Source organism: Oryctolagus cuniculus, chromosome 20 (assembly GCF_964237555.1).
Source record: "Oryctolagus cuniculus chromosome 20, mOryCun1.1, whole genome shotgun sequence".
Taxonomy (NCBI): domain Eukaryota; kingdom Metazoa; phylum Chordata; class Mammalia; order Lagomorpha; family Leporidae; genus Oryctolagus; species Oryctolagus cuniculus.
This window is the reverse complement of record NC_091451.1, coordinates 22,630,866-22,650,058: the sequence shown is the minus strand read 5'-3', so window position 1 is coordinate 22,650,058 and position 19,193 is coordinate 22,630,866. Positions and strand designations below refer to the sequence as shown.

Genomic DNA, 19,193 nt, shown 5'->3' with positions numbered 1-19,193 from the left:
CAGGGCCCCAGCTCCCAAGGAAAAGGAGACGCAGCAGCTGGGGTGTGGTGATGCCAGCCCAGCCCACACATCGGAGCTGGGAGACTTTATTCATTTCAGGGCAGAAGTGAGAACAGGAATGAGACGAAGTGTCAGGGAGAAAGGGAGGGGCAATACTGATATGAGCACAGGAAGTACAATGTCAAGTATAACACGGCAGCCAAACACAAGGCCTGGGGGAGGGGTGGTACTCCGTCACCAACCCGGGCTGCTTCCCTCCGGAACCTGGGACTCAGAGCACCAGGCTGGGGCAAGAGGGCTGACACTGACACACCCCCGGCTAGCACCACGCAGCCCTGGGGTGGGGGAAGCTGGCGGGAAGCTGTAGTACCTGGCAGGGGCACCCCCCGCAGAGCACTGTTCCTGCCTTCACACCGTCCACAAGGCCAGGGGCTCAGGGCAGAGCGTGGTGCTGTGGCCCAGCCAGGAGATGGCTGCAGGCAGGAAGAACAGGTGTGCACACTGGCACAGGTGCCCCTGGGCCCTCTGCCAGCCCGGTTTCCCATCTAACCCCAGAGCGGGGAAGTCAAGTCCAAGCTGGAAGGGGCAGGATGGGAGTGCCAGGAAGGGCCGGAAACCAGATGTGGTCAACTCCTGGGTTCTCTCTACTCCTCAGACCCCAGCCCCGGCTTTGTGCCTGCTGTGCCCTTGGCTGCAGCCAGGGAGGGATGGTGGTGGCGGGCATGATGGGGGAGGGGAGTGTGGGGACGTGGGGAGGCTGCAGAGGGGGAGGACTGGCAGGCAGGTGGACAGCTTCCTAATGCTGACCCCGGCCCCCCTTCCCCAGGCGGCTCGGGCTGACCTCACCTTGCCCCCTCCTCAGCCAGCAGCCCCCACCTGCAGAGGGCATAGGAGCTGGGCTCCCTCCCCAGCAGCCAGGCCCCGTCCCTCCTGGGGAGTGAGATGAAGTGACGCCATGGACGGTGACTAAGGCCCCGAAGTCCCTGTCTCTGCCTCCCCAGAACCCCAGGCCAGCCCCGGGGAGCAGAGCCTGTGTAAACATGCCCAGCGGGGAGGAGGGGCCGCTACATAGGAGAGACTGTTCAACAGAAAGTAAGAAGCACCGCTGCGGCCTGTGGTGGTCGCCCTAGGCGAGGTCTCGGCTTGGGAGGGGAGTGCCAGGGGGCTGCCAGCCAGGGAGGGGCGGACCGTGGGTCAGGGCTCCGTTCTGCTTCCTTTGCCCCCCAGGGTTCTGCAGGACAGGCCCTGTGGTCCAGCGCAATCCTCAGGGTCCTGGACCCTCCTGAAGCAGGCTCCGGCTCCCAGCGCCCTGATGGCGAGTGACACCCACACCCAGAGGGCAGCGTGTGCAGCCTCAGGCCTCCTGAGGGAGCAACGTGGGACCACCCTCCCTGCCCGCTGAAGGCTGACTCGGGATCCCTGACCACGCCCCTCTGATTGGTGTGGCTTAGGGGAGGGGCCAAGGCCCACCAACCCCAGGAGGAATGTGCCCAGGCAAGGGACTGGCCAGCTGGGCTCCTAGGGTCTTCTGGGAGCAGCGGGCCAGGATCTGGGCGCAGAGCTGCCGGACTGAAGAGCTGCCAGCCTTGGGGCATCTCCCCGGCAGGCTCTGCGCAGCAAAGGCAGCCCTGGCTCCGCCTCTTCCGGTTTTGCTCAGAGGCACCGTCCATCTCCCTGGCAGGGGAAGGCTGCCCCGTTTCCATCCCAGTGCACCTGCTCTGGCGACCCAGTGGTGACTCAGGTGGTCCTGTTTGTCTCCGGCCTGCTGGGAGACGGGAGGCGGACACAGGCAGCTGCCCGCTGTGGGAGGAGTCTCAGGCCCACCTCTCCCTCTCTGCCAGGCTGAGAACCTTTCAGGCTTCCCACCTCAAAGCCCTCAGCAGACTTCCCCCTGCCCAACTGGCTCTGCTCCAGCGTTCACAAATCCTTCTCTTTCCTCTGTATTGGGTTTGTTAATGTTATGAACTGATTGCCAACCTTTAAAAAAGCAGATTTCTCATAGAAGTCCAGACTTCTGGCCTCTGAGGAATTACTCTTTCCACGCAGGGCCTGACGTGGGAGAACAGATGAGCAGCAGCTGCCCCTTTAATGGGGAGAGCCCTAGACGCTGCCTCAGTCCCCACCCCGCCCTGCAGCCCTCCCCTGGAGCACACAACTCCTCCTGATCCAGGCCCCCAGCTGCCGCCTGCCTTACGGGGCCTCCTGGGCAGCTGCTCCTGGCTGACCCAACCTCTCAGTCAAAAACCTTAATGATAAGCTCACCCGGCCACCCGGCCATAACCCGAACCCTCTTTAGCTTCCTGACAAAGTAGCTGCCTATCTCTGCTGTAGGGGACACTCTGCTCCCCAAGCAGCCCGATTCCAAACTCTCCCCATACCCCTTTGTCACTTACATCCCCCAATTCTTGGGCCCTGGCCCCCCTGCATGGACACACGGCGCCCTGGCCCTACACCTCCACGCCTGAGCCTGCAGAGCCTTTCCCCAGCCCTGCGGACCCCTCCCCACGTGTCTCACCTCCGTGCCAGCTGTCTGGGGTCTGGTCGGAGGCTGCAGACAGCTCCAGCCGCCTAGATCCCTCCCTGCTGGGGCCTGGAGAACAGGCCCGAGCGGCGGGTCCGGCCATCACTGGGACCCCCAGCCTACAGGGGCTGCCGGAGGAGGGGGGCCGGCCGGGGCCACAGCCGTCCCTGGCTGCTCTTGATTCCCCCGGCAGGGCTGAGCCATGGGGAAGGACCCAGGCCTTGAGGGTCCCAGGCAGTCACCCCGTGTCCAGCCACCGCTCCTGGTCTGCTGCATCCCCGCGGTCATGCAGAACCCAGTGCACAGCTAAGACCCTCAATAGGGAGGCCCCCGGCCTGCAGCAAGAGGCAAGAGGCTGAGCACGCGGACCCAGTTGGGGGCCTGAGCACCCTGGACCCATGGTTCTTTCCTGCTCCCCTGCAGTCCAGCCCCAGGCCACTCTGCACCAGGGCCTGAGGGTCTCCAGGCCACAGGATCCCACTCTGGGCGCAGAAGTCACGGGGGCCGAGCTCCGGACTGAGGGCCACGTGGACTTTTCTCAAGGATGGTGCCTACCCTGCTTCCCGTTCCCTGGGTCAAGATTCTGCCAGTGCAGGCAGAACCGGAGAAACGCATCCCCCCACCCCACCCCCGCTCCCCACCACACCCCACAGATAGGACAAGACGCCAGGGCGCGTCACCAGCAGAACCGGCAACCCTGCCTCAGCCGGCGCATGGCACTTGGAGCTCCTACCTGCCGGCCCTGCAGCCATCAGCAGACCCCACTTGATTCATTTTCCCCAAATACCTTCAGCTTCAGCTGCAGAGCTAAAAACGCCAAATCAAGTACTAACTGCCTCTCTGCCCAAAGTTAGGGGTCTCAGCTTAGTTGGGGTGGTCTTGGGGCACTGAGCTGGAGCGCACTCTTCTTGCCCCATCACAAGCCCCTTCTTCGCCATGAGCGATGCTGGTTCCAGCAGGTGGATCCTGGTCCCCAGAAGTGGGCGGGAGGCCCCGGGTCGCTGGCGCCTGCCTCACACCCGGATCTGGTACCCGTTGAGGTCTGGCATGGCTTTGGGCTCCGAAGGCTTCTTCTCACCCGAGGGTCTGAGGGAGGAGGAGAAGAGAGCAGGGCGAGTGAGCGGCCACCCAGGGAGGCTGTGGCTCTCAGCTCTGTTCCCCAGGGGCCCTGCCGGGGCAGCAGAGTGGCGGGCAGGTGCGTTTCTGGAACGCTGGCCTGCACGCGCCCTCCTGAGCGTGGTCCTGCTCACTTTTACAGATGCTCGCTCTCCTCTGGGGGTTGGCTCCCCTGGAGGCAGCTGGTGGGGAACGGCCTGCAGAATAAATCCCTATAGAAGCAGAAGCCTAGATCAAAGCCAGCCAGAGGCCTCACAGCAGAGAGGTGGCTCCTGGGTGACAACTGCATTTAAAGCAAGAGCCAGCCTCATATCGTAGGAGACAAAGTCACAGGAGGAGGCCTGGTTATTATTATTATTATTTTTCCATCTAGATAGAGACACAAACCACAGACTCAAAGTCACGTTCGAAGCCATCTACCAAGGCTGCACACAGCCAGCACCCAATGTGCATAGCCTCTGGTGGGAAGTTCCTTCCAGGGACCCCTTCCCTCCCATACAGCCCACTCTGCTGCCTGCCTGGCTCTTCTGGGTGGAGTCTTTGGTGGAAGATGGGCTGCCTCGCTCAGCACACAAACACCCACCCCGACCATCCCACATCACTGCCCTAGGGCAGGAGCAGAACAGAAAGAGGACAGGGGAGAGGACAAGGGAGGGAGAGGAAAAGATGGAGACAAGGAGAGGGAAGGAAAGAGCCTCCCTGGGCCGCATGCAGGGGCCATCCCGTCTCTCACCGTCTCTCGCTGCGGCTGTTCCGGCGGTGGGGGCTGGACTGGCTCCGCTGTGGGGAGGAAACGTCCTTCTTCCGGTCCTTGGTGGGGGAGGGAGGGCCTGTCCCTTTGCCAATCTAGGTGGGGGTGGGAGGGAAGTAAAGCATCACTCCAGGCTGCTCCAGGGCCCAACCTGCCCTGCACAGGCACCTGGGAAGCCTCTGGCAAGGTCCTGCCCTGCTCTGAGGGCTGTCCAAGTCCCCTTCCCAGGCACCCCCGCGACCAGGGCAGGCGGTGCTCAGCAAGGCTGTCCTGTCCCTGTGGACCCCCGCAGGTAGCCAGGAAGTAGGGGCTGTGGCTGGGCTGATAAGAGAAGCCCATTCAGCCACGCCCGCTGAACATGGCATTGGGGAGGTAGCTCAGGTCTGGGGCCTTATCAACCCCAAAAGTGGCACTGATTATCCCAAGCCAATCAGGAGTCAGACTGGTAGCTCTGTCGCTAAGTAAAAACGACCAGAGGCCGCTGTTATGGTGCACAGGTTAAACTACCACTTGTGGCGTTGGCACCCCAGATCAGAGTGCCCATTCGTGTCCCTGCTTCCAATCCAGCTTCCTGCTAATGAGCTTGGAAGGTCAGCAGAAGATGACCAAGTCCATGGGAGACCTGGATGGAGCTCCAGGCTCCTGGCCTCAGCCTGGTCCAGCCTTGGCCATTGTGACCACTTAGAGGAGCAAACCAGCAGAGGGTCTCTGACTCTCCCTTTCTCTAGGTCACGCCGCCTTTCAAATATAAACCTTAAGGAAAATGACAAAAACCAATGAATCATCCTTAGTGCAGCACAGCTTGAGCTTCCAAAAGCCTGGGGTGCACGTCGGGTACAGGAGAGGGGCACGTAACAGGGGGAGTGCTCAGTGCTGGGCTGGTTGGGGATCAGCGCTACCCGGCAGGGAACTTCCAGCTCTAGCTCCAGACCCAACCTGGGCCTTGAAGACACGTCATACCATGAGCGGCCAGGGCTGGGGGCTGGGCCGCCCAGAGGCAGGCCGGGGTCGGGGGCGGGCAGCCCAGGAGCAGCAGAGAAGAGCAGCCCCCTCCCTGATGCAGGGTCCACTGAGCCCATGTGTGCCCTGGGAGAAGGCACCGGCACCCTGCAGGCTCCCGGCCTCCCGCCTGGCAGGGCAAGGGCGGCTGCCTGCAGGCATCTTCCACAAGCCGGCATTCCCAGGTCCGGCCCATCCGCCTCTCAGCACCAGTGAGCAAGTTTCTGACTTCCTGTCCCCATCCAAGTAGCTCCCGGGACTGTGGGGGAGGCAGCAGTGGACAGGAACTTGCCCAGCTGGCCAGCGGAGGCACAGCTGGATACGCACGAGTGCTAGGTCGCCTGTTCTAGTCCAAACAGCCCAGCCCCCTTCTAGCTCCCCAAAGACCCTGCTCATCGCTGGTGGGGGGAGGGAGAGGAAGTGACCGCCCTCATTGTGTTTCTTCTGACTTCCTCCTAGTCCTTCACTGGATGCCCGGGGCTGGGGGCCCAAGTCAGGACCCATAGGGGGCGCTACGGAGGTGCTCACCAGCAGGTCTTCACTCCTAAGGCCCTCCCCCACCTCCCAGGATCTCACACACACACACACACACACATACACACACACACCCGCCACCAGCCACCAAGCAAACCCTGGTCCTGGAGCCGTCGCGGTCTGCCCACCCCAGCGGCCACCTCTCTGCAAACTCGCCCCTGCCCAGGCTCCACCTCCCGTCCGCGGGGACCCCTCCTCCCCCGCGCTGACCTTGAGCCGCATGTCGCGCGCGTGGCGCTCCAGCTCCTTGCGGAAGTCGTCGCGCCCCAGCTTGTCCACGTCCAGGACTGAGTGCTTCCAGTCGATGCGCTCCACGCTGTGCGGGTCGTGGGACACGCACTGGCCCAGCTTGACCTTGCGCAGCACGTGCCAGCAGCGGCTGTAGGCGGCCTCGTAGTCCAGCACGAGCTCGCTGAGCGTGCGGAAGGCCGGCGGCTTGTACATCAGGTCCTCGCGCCGGCTCATGCCCAGCGCCCCGTAGCGGCCCCCGAAGTTCACCCCCAGCACGATGTGGCGGAAGTAGTTCCCTGAGAAGTAGGTCTTGAAGCTGATGGGGAAGCGCTCCAGGGCGGGCATGCTGTTGGTGAGGTAACTGCCGGGCACCCCAGCTAAGGAAAGAGCCCAGCGAGGCGTGGGGGCCCCACCCGGGGCGGGGGAACGCGCGCCCACGGCCCCTGCGCAGCCGTGCAGACACGTGACTTCCTCCTCCCCACTGGTTTCCGGCCAGCATACAGTAAGTGCTTAATAAACGGAATCTCTGTTAGGAACAGGACTACTAGAACATTCCCAGCTGCTGGGCCAATCATTTTCCTCCTCCTCCTCCTCATCGTAATAATAATAATAGAGGGGACTTCTTCACAAAGTTCGTGGAAAACATTAAATCTGAAGGTAAATTTATTTTGCTGCAAAGCAGAACTTTTTGGAGGCCTCTATAGGCACAGATGGTAACTATCTGGCGTCAAAATAATCCTCTCTTTTCATTCCATTTCCCACAAACCTTGTGAGGTGCTCTTGGACGGCAGTGGCTGGAGAAGGGGTGAGGGAGGCTGCAGCCCCTCGGCCTGGCCGGCTCCCCAACCCTCCCCCCTCCTGTCACTCACACCTGTCACAGGCCCTCGCTGGTTTCCCTCTGCCTGGTCCACACGCCGCCCCCCCCCCCCCCGCTTGTTGCCCTTCACAAAGGATCAAGGGCATTGCTGTGGCCCGTGAGGCCAGCATGGCAGTCTCCGCAGTCTCGCTGCCCATCCCTAGCCCAGCCTGCTCCACCTCTGCAGCCACCCCCGCCCCCCCGCCAGTGCCTTGTCCTGTGGCCCCTCCCCCCTTGCTCTCAGTCCATAAGCCTGGCTGCCAGCGCCATCACGGCCTCCCTTCCTTCCTTGTAATTGGAGAGGCAGAGTTCCCATCCTCTGGTTAACCACCCAAATGCCCACAATGGCCTGACTGAGGCCAGGAGCCAGGAACTGAACCCAGGTCTCCTGTGTGGGTAGCAGGAACCCAGCTCCTGGAGCCATCGCCTGCTCCCTCCCAGGGCCTGGGACTGAAACCCAGGCTCCCAGTACAGGACGCACGCTCTCCAGCCGGCGTCCTAATCCCTACTCCTGCCTCCCTTTCTAAAGCAAGTCTGCTCTGCTAGTTAGCTGATCATGACCTGTATTTTGCTTATTTCTGTGTTTACTTTGTCTCCCCCACTGGGATGTAAACTTGCTGGACTGGGGACCTTGTCTGTCAGGTTCTTTGCGGCTTCTCCAGGGCAGAGCCAGGCACATAGTAGTTGCTCAGTAGACTCTTCGAAAGGGACGTGTGGATACAGCACGGAGCAGGTGCTGCGCACGGCACACTGAGCCCTCCGTGCACCGACCACTCTGCCATGCGCACAATGCATTGAGCCCTCCATGTACCAAGCACTCTGCCACACGTACCCCATTAATCACCCACTTTCTCAGGGGAGGGCTCCGAGGTGTTAGGGAGCCTGCGTGGGGTCACACAGTGTGTAAGTGGCAGAGCCAGGATTCCAGCGCCGGTCAGCGTGACCCCAGAGTCTATGCCCTCAGCCCCTACATCACGTCCCTCCAGCACTAAACCCACTCCGCCGATGCTGACTGAGCCCAGCTCCTTGCGAGCGTCCAGGGACAGAGATGAGACGTGCGCAGCCTTGTCCTGCAGTGGCTCCCAGTGCAGCAGGGATGAGGGCCAGGAAGAACCAGCACGGGGCCCGGTGCATGTGCAGTGGCACAGGGGGCTCTGGGGGCCCCTCACCCAGATGGACACCCCTCCTCTCTTCCTGCTCGTAAGCCACCAGCTGATCCTTGGAAGGCCTTGGGACCCCACGATTTTGCCTGGACTGGGAGCAGCTTCCCTCCTGTGATGGGGGATGGGCAGCCTCCACGTTGGTACACACTCCCTGAAGAAGTGGATGTGAGGCCGTGTACTGGCCGTGGTACAAAGTTCTCAGGGGCCTCATGGCCATCCTAGCTATCAACTGCAGTGCCAGCCGGGTTCTTAGAAATGTGCCTGCCTACTGTGGCCACCGTGGACTCGGTTCTTGGCACCTCTGGGTGGCGGGGGTGGGGGGGGTGGAAGGAGGGCACCTGTGGTCTCACTGTATAAACCCAAGGTCTGTCTGTGGGGAAAGAGGGGACCCCTGCGGGTCCTGTTCCTCCAAAGGAAAAACCAGTTTCGCACCCTCACCCCTTCCCGGCCCCGCCCTCATCTGTGCTCCTCTGACCCCAGGGGAGATAGGCAAAGTGTTTAAAAGCAGGTAGGGAACATGGGAGGGCTGGGGAGAGAGGGACTGGCCTGGAGTTACTGCAGCTGAGCAGTGGTGCGTGGGTGTTGACCACACTGCTCCCTCTGCAAAAACTTGAAAAATCTTGTAATGAAACAAGTGAATAAAGAAAAGGTTGGGCTCGGGCACTGACCACTTAGGGTGCAGAACTTGCCTCCCCTCCCCCTGCACCCACTGGGGGTTTGGCTGCCCCCCTGCCTCCCATACTTCTGCCCTCTGGCTGGGGCTGGCCGAGAAACCCTGTCTGTGAGGTTTTTTTGTTGTTGTTATTTTTTTTAAGAGAGTTCTACTCCCAGGATCCTATGCATCGTCCCCACAAATCAGCATGCCCTGGAAATGCCAATACTTGGGCATTCTGACTGCTTCTCCCAGGCTGGCTAGTGGACATCAGTCTTTGGGAGATCTGTGCCCGGATTCAGGGCTTGGAGAACAGGGCAGCTATGCCCACGTGACTCAAGGCAGCTGCCCAGCAAGCCTGGGGCGTGGGGCCCTGGGCCCCCAGGCTCCTCCACCTTGGGGAGGGTCCAGGGGATGACTGCCCAGGCAACAGCTGGGAGAGCTCTGGCCCTCGTTGGGCCCTCCCCTGCCAGGGCAGGAAGCAGAGCCCAGGGAGGCTGGGCGCCACCCCGGAGGAAGGATACATTCCCAGGATCACAGCTTCCAGGCATTTGATTGGCAGAGCCTCTTTAGTCATCTCCTTGGCCAGGTCCATCAGCCTGTGGGAAAGGGACGCAGAGCAATGAGGACAGCGCCTATCTCCAGCCCCTTCCAGTGGGGGAGGGTCGAGTGGAGGGGGCAGGGGGACTAGAAATACTGGCTGCACAGAGCCTTCCCAGCCCCCAAGCCGCCCTCCTCTGAAGTGGGAAGGGGCGGTCGGGGTGGACAGAGGCCCCCTCCTACCCTTGCCTGCCTCCTCCCACTCCTGGCTCCAGCTCTAAGACCCGGGGGAGAGGCAGGGACTCTTCCTTCCATTCCTGAGCATGGCAGACACCCCTGACCCAACCACGGCTTTTCCAAAGAGCTTCCAGACTGGCTGCACCTGCGCCTGCTCCCAAGGCTTGGCTGTGTGACCTCAGGCAGAGAGCTGCCTGGTGAGCCCCCCCCCCCCTTCCAAACATCTGTGCCCAAGGCTCGGTTCCCCTCTCCGCACTGAATGCTGTTTAAGGCCTGGGGTGAGACTTAGCCTGGCCACTGGCTTCACACACTGCAGCTGCAGCAGAGCGAGAGCCAGGCTCTGGGGTCAGGGAGCCTGGATTCCACCATGGGGCCCGGAGCAGGGGTAAGGAAGTCATTTTGCTAATGAACCGGTTAAAGCACATTTTACCAGGAAGCAAACACAGATTATGTGGGCAGCGAGATGGACAATTCCCATTAACTTTGAAACCCTAGGGGCCCAGCCTAGCCCCGGCTGTGGCATCCGTTGCTTACTGTCCTCTGGCCATGCAGCTATAGTCCACTAGGGACCACCCTCCGGCACCCCCAAGGCAAGCAGGTGGGGGCGGGGCTGCCCCTCCCCCTGCTGGCTCAGAATGGAGTCGGGCTTCCTTCTCATCAAGCCAGCCCTGGCCAGTCATCTGCTGGTGTCCCCAGAGCCCCAGTGGCACCTGTCCCCTGTAGGCTGGCATGCCCGGAGCGGCCCTGCCTGTCCCGTGAGCTTCCACTCAAAGGCACCTCACGGAGGCTCCAACCCGGCCTGGGGGCAGGGGACTTGGGGTCTTCTGGACTTACCCTGTCAGAGGTCTGCTCTTCTTAATTTCAAAGAACTGTGTCCCTGTGTGATTGTACCTGCGGGTGCCGGTTAAGGGCTTCCTGGCTTGTTCTGGAAGAGGCAGCCCTTCTCCCCGCGGGGGCCCCAGCACTCCCAGGGGTGCAGGCTGCATAAGGACCCCACAAAAAGCCTTCTGCAGGCACCCTGGAAGCTGCTCAAGGCCTGCTTCTCCCGGAGGGAGAGGCAGGCGTAGAAAGGATCCCCCTGCTCCCCCTGGCGGCCTCCTGCACCCTCCCACCTGGGGCTGGAAGAGAGGCCGCAGCTGGCGACAGCCCGGACTCTGCATTGCTTCATTTCCCATCTGGCTGCGAGAAAGGAGACACCTGGGGCTGTGGCAGTGTCCTGCCTGGCTAATGGCTGGGGGCTCCTGAGCCAAGTCCCTCCCTTTGCTGGACGCTTTCCCCGCTGGCAAAGGGACAGCCAGACCAGCCTTTCAGACCTCAGCAGGGCCTTTCCCGACCTCAGACTTGTGCTGCTTCCCCCACCTCTGGCTTCGTCTGCAGCCAGGGGGACTGGAGGGAGAGGCCCCAGGAGACTCGGCTCGGCTCTGGGGTATATAGCACAGAGGTTGGAGGGGCCGACAGCAGGATCAGCAGTGACTCAGGGCAGAATCTGGAAAGACTGGGCAAGCTAGCTCCTGCTGGGGGAAGCAAAGGCAAGAACCAAGAGAAGATTCCAGAAAGCGAAAGTTAACCTTCTGGGGCATAAACATCCTTTGTCTTCTTCAGTTTCCCCTGCCTTTAAAATCATGTTTTCAACAGCCCCAAGGGAGCCTCTGCTGGGGCTGGCGGCTGATGATGAGCTAGGCTCCTACCCCTGCCACAGCGAGCTGCTCAGGAGACAGTACTGCCCCTTTATCCCAGGAAGCGGGTGATGGAGGCTGGAGCCAGGCCAGCACTCATCAATGTTCCTCTGAGACCCAGGGGGGACACAGGCTGGGTTCCCAGCGTTTCGGGGAACAGAGCCATGTCACAGAACGATGCCTCTGCAGCTGGGGAAGGAGGAGGCCCCGCGGATCCCTCTCCAGGCCTGTCTGGCTTTGGACCCAGCACACCAGCCGGCCAGCGGCCATGACCCTGAACCAGAGCGGATACTGCAGCTCCCTGATGTAGCGCTGCACGGCTTCCAGGCGCTCAGGGACGGGCGTAGTCGGCTGGAAAGTAGGCACACTCGGTACGGGGATCTGAGGACAGAGAAAGAGCTCGAGTCACGAGGGGAGGCCCGGCTTGCAGCCCACCGGACGCCCGGGGTTAGCTCCCAGGGGAGCCACACCTTAGGGAAGGGGCGGCCTCTCCCTCCCGAGACTGCTCCCAGCAGCGCCTCCCTCCTGGCACAGACAGCGCGCCTCATTTGGAACTCACGCTGACGCTCCAATTTTATGTTTCCCCAATAATTTTAGAAAAACATAGGTTGATTCATTGACTGCTTTGAATTTTAAGTATTTGTTAACTTCAAGGCCTAACGAGATGCCTGCGTTGGGGTTAAGTTCGTTTGGGCTTGGGTTTTGCTCTGGTGCAAGCGCTGGCTCAAAGCCGCCCATCCCAGTGTCCCATCCTCTGAGCGGCTTCCTGGCCGGGGCAGCAGTCAGCGGCAGCAGGCCAGGGATGAGGGGGCCAGGTCTTGCTGTCACCATATTCCAGGTCCCAGCTGCTTTATAGAGGCCTCGGGGGCTCCTTCAACCTTCTTCCGCCTGAGCAGCACAGGTACCTGGGTAACCCGATAGCTCATCTCCCCAGAACGATCTCCAGCACTAAGCGGAAGGAGGGGCAGTGGGGAGGAGTCAGGCAGGTGCCCCCAGTGCCTGGGAACTGCCAGGCTGCGCCGAGGCCCTGGGGCTGTCTTTCGGCCTCCAGCCAGTGAAGCCCAGGTCCTGCAGCTTCGGTTCCAACAAGTCAGTGCGGCTGGAAGCGGCCAGGGGAGGCACCGACTGGGGGTCCTCTCGGGACCCCAGTTCAGAACACAATTCCTTGGGTAGAAGAACCAGATCTCCAGGGACAAGGCCCACCCCTTGGAGCTCCTGTGAGGTGGTCTCAGGCTCCCACCTGGGAAGTGCCACCCTCTTCCCCCCAAGGCCGCCAGCTGATCTGCCAAGGCCACACAGAGCTCGCACACATGGCAGGGGGCTGCAGTCTGTGCAGGTAGGGTGTGACAGGAGCCCTGTCTCCTGGGGTAGGTCTGGGTGGGGGGAGCGGGGGAAGGACCCGGCTCCTGCCCTCCTGTCCTTGGGATGCTCGTCGTGGTCGGGGAGCTGAGCCCACAGGACACAGCCTCTTAAGTGATGTGGCCACAGCGGCAGAGGGAAGTGGGACAACACTTATGGCTGCTCACTAGTGGCCGGGGTGCTGCTGACAGCAGGGGACTATGGCAGCGCCCAACAGATGCTTCCTCACTCCGAAGGGCAGAGAGGCCGGAGGGAAGGGCCCTCAGCCCACACTGACAGTTCGCATGAGCTTCCGCTCCCTCCCGCCCTTGCTGTCCCCTGCTTCCGGTCTGGGCAGCTGGAGGAAGCCACTTCCCTTTCCAAATGGCCTCCCTCCCTACAAGGGTGCTGCCACCTGGAGTCACCAGCAGGGGTGAAAGGCCAGGCATGGGGGCTCCCCCTCTTCCTGCCTGACCAGCCTGTGTGCAGGGGACTCCAGAACTCTCCATGGACCTGGCCTGGCTTCCCCTGTCACAGGGGTATGGGAGGGGGGGAGGGAGGGGGGAATTAGAACGGGATTACTGAGGAGTTTGCTATAAACAGCATTGCACGCTCATCGGTCACTTGACCCGCTCAAGTGGCCGTCTCTGCAAGGCAGGATCATCCCCACTTGCTAGCTGGGGCTCCAGTGGCTTCAAGGAACTCCAGCTAAAAGTCTGCAAGGCACCCTCTCATGAGAAGCTCCCACAGGGAAGGGGCCGCAGTCTAGGAACCATTCACCTAACCTCCCTCAGAGCCAGGCCAGGCCCAGGCCAGGGCCAGACGGGACCCACAACAGCATTGGCACCTGCCATCCAAACGACCCAGGAACTGGCTGCTCTGAGAGCGGGAAGAGTTGGGAAAGACCTAGGTTCCCAGCAGGCCCTTGCAGGCCGCGCCCACTGCAGCTCAGCTGGAAGGGGCTGGTCGGCCGTGGCCTTGACTCCTGGAAGCCCACTGCGGATGCCACCAGCTTCTCTCTAAATATTCTCTGCAGGCACACGCATTCATCCCAACACGATTAACAAAGACCCTACAGGCTGTGTTGTAGCTCAACAAGTTAAGCCACTGCCTGCGATGCTGCCAGCATCCTATGTGAGTGTTCAAGTCCCAGATGCTCCACTTCCGATCCAGCTCCCGGCTAATGCACCTGGGAAAGCAACAGAAGATGGCCCAAGTGCTTGGGCCTGTGCCATTCACATGGGAAATCCGGATGGAGTTCCCGGCTCCTGGCTTCAGCTTGGCCCATCCCTATTTGGGGAGTGAACCAGCAAATGGAAGATTTTCTCTCTCTTCTCTCTCTCTCTCTCTCTCGTCATTCTGCCTTTCAAATAAATAAACTCATACAAACAAATGACCAGGCCTACTTTAGGGCAGGTCACAGGCATTTGCCCTCCACCCACCACCTCCAGAACAGGAGCCAGAAAATGCTTCCTCCCTGTGAACAGTGGGGTTAGGTGGGGATGTGGTAGGGTCGAGTGACGTCAGCTGCCCGGATCTCTTTGGGACAGCCCCTTTTCCACTGCCACGGCCAAGGGTGTCCTCCAAGACACCCCAAGAGCCCCCAGTTCCACCAAGATATTCTTACTGGTGGGTCCACGTGGATGGCAGAAGGCTCAGGGAAGCAGGGAGCGCCTACGACCGAACGTGTGCCGAGGGTGAACGGCCTCGAGGTGAGTGGGGCCGGCTCCAGCACTGCACACTGCCTCCCAGGGCCCAGCTCTGCCACTGACAGTCGGGTGACCTCGGTGAGGCTTCTGAACTTCACTGTGCCTTGGCTGCCCCATCTGGAGCCCACAGCCAACCTCGCAGCATCCGAGCAGGGTCGGGCACACGAGCCATCACCGTTATCATCAGTGCGTGCCAAAGGTGTCAGGGTTGGCACACGACGACCCTAGCACTGTGACCCTCTCAGGGGAGACATCCAGACTCCCTAGCTGGAGTTGCAGCTGGACCTGAGGCAAGCAGCCACTAAGCTTTGAAAGGTGGTGACAGCCCGAACCATCAAGGAGAGATCCTTTCTGGGGAGCGGACGTTGTCGATGGATTTGGGATTCTCTTGCAAACAGCTGCCCTTAACATGTTGGTAACAGCCCGGGACACCGACTGCAGCATCACACGCATTCTGCCATCCACGCCACTTAGTATCCCTCTGGAGTGGGCGTTGCTATTATCCCCATGCCTTGCTCGTGTGAGCAGTTACGGGAAAGTAAGGATTTCAGCGCTGGGTTTGACTCCACAGCATCCTTTTGTTACACCACCCTTCAGGGGGTTCCAGACTCAGCCACCCGCAGGGGCCCAGCAGGCAACATGAAAAGGGAAGGCAGGCTGGGCAGGTGGATGGCAGGGGCTGTGCCAAACTGAGGGTGGGGGGGCAGTGCTCCCCAGACCCAGCCACCAGCCGCCACTGTGCAGCAGCATGGGACTGCCTCTCTGCTCCCAGGTCCTCTCGTTCTCATGCCAGAAGTCTGCGGCTTCCTGGAGGAAATCTCCCAACTTTAAATCCTGGCTCGTGTGGTCTTTGTAGTCCCCACAACATACTTCCTGGGCCCCCTATGGTGTGACCTCTGCAGAGCCTGCCTCTGGCCCTGCTCCTACTCAGGGCCACTCAGGAAGGGGCGAGCCCAGGGGGCGCCCACCCACCCTGCAGCCACTGGCCTGGGCCTGCCCTCACTCCTCCATGCCCTGCCCCACCCCCCACCCCTCCCAGGCTCGCAGAGCTCGCCCCTACTCTAATGGAGGTACAAGAAGAACCTCACGCAGACTCAGGCGTGGCTCGAGCGGTTTCAGATTCCCCCAAACCCCTCACCCATCCCCCTTCTCTCCACCACACTCCTGTCAGTCTCTTCACATCCCTCCCTGTCCACAGATGTCAGTGTCTTTCATCCATGCGCTTCCTCCATTGAGGACGGAGGGTGACACGAGGACACCGTGGACCAATCCCTAAGGCGCTCCTGCAGGCCCTGGGAGCAGAGAAGCCAAGGCCCGGTTTAGACAGAAGTGAGATGGCTGGAGAGCCACCTGCTCAGCCCCAACTGGTTCACGTGGGAGGAGCACGGGACTCGGGCCTGGTGGCCACAAAAGCTATGAGTAAAGTCTAGTGTGGCCTCGAGTCGAAGGATGCGCAGGATGCATGGACAGCCAGCCGCCAGGACTGGCTCGGGCGTTATGGTTTGCCGAACGTTTGAATACACAACCTCTCATTTACTCTTCCTCGACCATCAACTCCATTCTACGGATGAGAAGACTGTGGCTCACGCAGGCCCATGAGGCTTGCCCAAAGTCATGTAGCCTGGCAGACTGACCCAGCCTACGTCACCGGCCCTGGGTGCAACATGTTGTCTTTCAGGAATGTATCCAGAGGAGATAATCAGAGATGAACCCCGAAATTTATGCTCCAGAATGTTCACCACAGGGTTAAAAATAAGATGAGGGAGAAAATGTCCAACCAGAGGGGATTAGCTAAATAAATGACAAGTCTGTGCAGAGCGCAGCGATTCAACGATTCGAAATCCATCTGCATCTTATTTTCCCCAGGAAATATCCTGCAGTAGCTCAACCTCCGACCTCTGATTCTCACTGAAAATGTGCTTTGGGTGGCTCTGCCCAAACCCTGTCGGAAACAAAACACAGCAGGCCACACGTCCCCTGTTCCATCGCACTGGCTGCCATCCCCCCTCGTGCCCTTCCTCACCACCTGAGCAGGCAGGGCTGAGCACTGGGCTCGGGTCTCTGTCCGTGGGACTCTGCCGGGGAGATTTCGGGTCTCTGCATTTGGGAGAATGCGTCCTTAGTCCTAACCATAATGTTTCTTTAAAAAAAAAAAAACACCAAGTGTGTCTTTGCATAAAGCACTGTGCAACACAGAAGTCTCAAACACCCTTTCATTGGGCAAACACACATAAGTGCCTGTTCAGTGCCAGGCACACAGGAGACCCTGAGAAGACAACGATGAATGAGACACAGCCTCTGCCCCCGTGGGCGACCCAAGGGAAGAGAGCAGTGGTGGGAGGGTCCAGCCAACACAGAAAATTCGTTTAACTTCACCCTTCTCCACCGAACTGCTTCAAAGGGCCCCAAAGCTCGTGCCCAGGAGGGCACAGATCCCAGAGCCCCAGGCCCTGGCATGGAGTCTCTGCCACTTCTTGGTGCCAGGACCTTGAGTTTTCAGCTTCCCCATCCATAAAATGGGCACGCAACCAGCACGTCCTTCCCGCATATGCTGGGAGACTGCTGAGACAATGCCTGAAAACATTTTGTCAAGTACATTTGTTAATCCACCTGCTGTTCAGCTCAGGACACAGGGGTGCCCCCTCCCAGGAGACCCCAATGGCAGAGGAAAGTCCTTCTTGACAGGTGTTTAAACTCTTACTGTGCCCGCGGATCCCTAACCCTCAAAGGGCAGGGTGACTCCGGATCACCGAACACCCCAGGTGGCCCTGCGCCCCACGCCTCACCTTGGGCAGATCCGTGGCCCCACGGATGCGCTGCGCCACCTTCTCTCCGTCGGGGTGGATCTTGGCCACGTGCTTCCACATCCTTTCCCAGGTGGCCTCGTCCACGGGCAGCCCGCCCCGGTTGACGAAGAAAGGGATGCCTCCATCTCGCAGGTCCTCCTCCCCTTCCTCCTCTGGCTCCTCGTCTCTCTGGGCCGAGGCCCCTTCGCTGGGCTCCAAGCTTCCGGCTCCAGCGGAGGAGGCGGCAGCGGCGGCCACAGCAGTTCCAGTCGGGGCAGCACCGCCGCTGCCACCCCCGCCTACTTTCTTCCCCCCGGGCATCCCTGAATCCTTGACAAGGGTGGGAGGATGTATCAGGAGGCGGGAAATTTGGGGGGCTCACAAGAAGCCTCCCACACACCAGCTGTGAGGATGCCACATGGCCAAACAGAGTGCAAGGCGCCTTTAAGACACCAGGGCGTGGCTCCTGTACAATAAAATACTACTCGAAAGAAAGAGGAAAAAAAAGTCAGTGCAACAGCGTGAAGTGGGGGTTGAGGGGTGGGTTGCAGGGGTCAGCCCGAGAGGCCTCGTCTTGTTTGAAAACCGGGATAAAGAGAACACCCCCAACCCTGGCGACCTTCGCAAAGCACCCCCATTTGGCGGGGAGAACAATGCCGGGCAAGCAGTCTGGGCTGGAGGAGACCGTCGGAGGGAAACTGAGGCTAGAGGACTCGGACCTGCGGCCACACGGAGGCAGGGTCAGGGCACGAGTGCCCACGCCGACCCGGCGCCCCGGGACCCCGCTGGCGGCGAGAGGGAGTCCCTCCGCAAAACCCTCCCGAGGTCGCCCCGGCACGCGCCCCGGCGCGGGGGGCCCAGGCGACACCGGGCGGGAGGGGAGGCTCCGAGCAGTCCGGGCGCCCCGGAGGCGCTGGGGCCCGAGACTAGTCCCGGAGCCACGACTCGCGGCCGGCGGGGCGCGGGGAGCGGGCGCGCGCCGACGCGCGCATTCCACGCCCGCTGCAACTCCCTGTACCAAGTGGGCTTTGTCTGGGCCCCCTTTCCGCTCGCCCGCGGGAAGCAGCAGCGGAGCCCCCCCAGAAAGGAGGAGGGCGCGGCGGAGAGGCGGAGGCTGGGACAGCCAAGGCCTTGAGGTCCCCAGCCGGGCGCGTCTCAGCGGGCGGACGGCGGGCACCGGGCGCCGCGCTGCACTGACTGAGCCATCGCCGGGCGCGGGTCCCACGCCGGGGTCCGGGGCTCAGCAGGAACCTCTCGGGCAGCGCGCAGGGGCCGAGCAGAGGTCACCGAGCGGCGGGCTCCGGCCGCGGGGTCGCTGTCCCAGACCGGCTGCAGCATGGGCGGTGGCGCGGCCGGGGCGTGCGAAGGATGCTCCGTGGCTGTGCGCTCGGGCTCCCGCGGCCCGGCGAGCGGCTGGAGGGAGGACCACGGGGCGCGCAGGGCCAGCCCGCAGGTTCCGCGCGGCCACGGCTGGCGGATGCAGCTGGAGGCGAGCGACAAAGCCTGGGCGGGCGAACGCCGCTGCGCCGGCCCCTGGGGAGCAGCCTGCGAGCGCGGCGCCCACGGGCAGATCGCGGCGCGCACTGGCGGATCGCGGCTCTGGCGGCTCGGCGACGCTGGGGCCGCCCCCGCCTCCCGAGGGCCCGGCTGCTGCCCGCCGAGTCCACTGCCCGCCGGTCGCCCACCGGGCTCGACTCTGGCCTGCTCCGCGCATGCGCCCGGTCCCCCCCTTAAAGGGCCAGCTCATTCCCGGCCGGTCCTCCGGCACCCGCCGCCCTCTCGCCTCCCTAAGTTATCTCCGGGATGCGGGGGGCTTTGGCTCCCTGCTCACCTCCGTTTTGGGGCGCGGCGGGGTCGGTGTGGCGTCGCAGAAGGAGTTTTCGATTGCCCGGACAGGACAGAGCGCAAACTCCAGGGAGATTCCCGGCACGGAAGGAATTATCGCGGTCAGGAATTTCCCTGAGGGGGGTCCCTCGCGGGGGCCCTCAGCTAGGGTGGAAGTGAGAACACTGGTCCGGAAGACCCGGCTTTTGCTGTGAGAGGCTCAACAGATCGCTTCCTTCTGAAGGCCTCCGGGTCCCCAT

At 61.7% G+C, this 19,193-nt stretch overlaps 1 protein-coding gene across 1 annotated transcript; it reads right to left on the bottom strand.

Moving 5' to 3' along the window:
- Nucleotides 1–43: 43 nt before the first annotated feature.
- Nucleotides 44–18,833, bottom strand: VASH1 (vasohibin 1). Its single transcript, XM_017349429.3, has 7 exons — nucleotides 17,110–18,833; nucleotides 11,569–11,657; nucleotides 10,435–10,491; nucleotides 9,348–9,422; nucleotides 6,132–6,513; nucleotides 4,371–4,483; nucleotides 44–3,607 (listed from the first exon to the last, which is right to left on the bottom strand). The coding sequence occupies exons 1-7, from the start codon at nucleotides 17,428–17,430 to the stop codon at nucleotides 3,535–3,537; spliced, it is 1,110 nt and encodes a 369-aa protein (XP_017204918.1). The 5' UTR covers nucleotides 17,431–18,833; the 3' UTR covers nucleotides 44–3,534.
- Between the last annotated feature and the right edge of the window lie 360 nt (nucleotides 18,834–19,193).

Coding starts and splice junctions, on each gene's coding strand:
- VASH1 (XM_017349429.3), bottom strand. CDS start 17,430: ATGCCCGGGGGGAAGAAAGTAGGCGGGGGTGGCAGCGGCGGTGCTGCC. Junction 11,658..17,109: donor GGGCCACGGATCTGCCCAAG/GTGAGGCGTGGG, acceptor CTCTGTCCTCAG/ATCCCCGTACCGAGTGTGCC. Junction 4,484..6,131: donor CGCGCGACATGCGGCTCAAG/GTCAGCGCGGGG, acceptor ACCCCCACCTAG/ATTGGCAAAGGGACAGGCCC.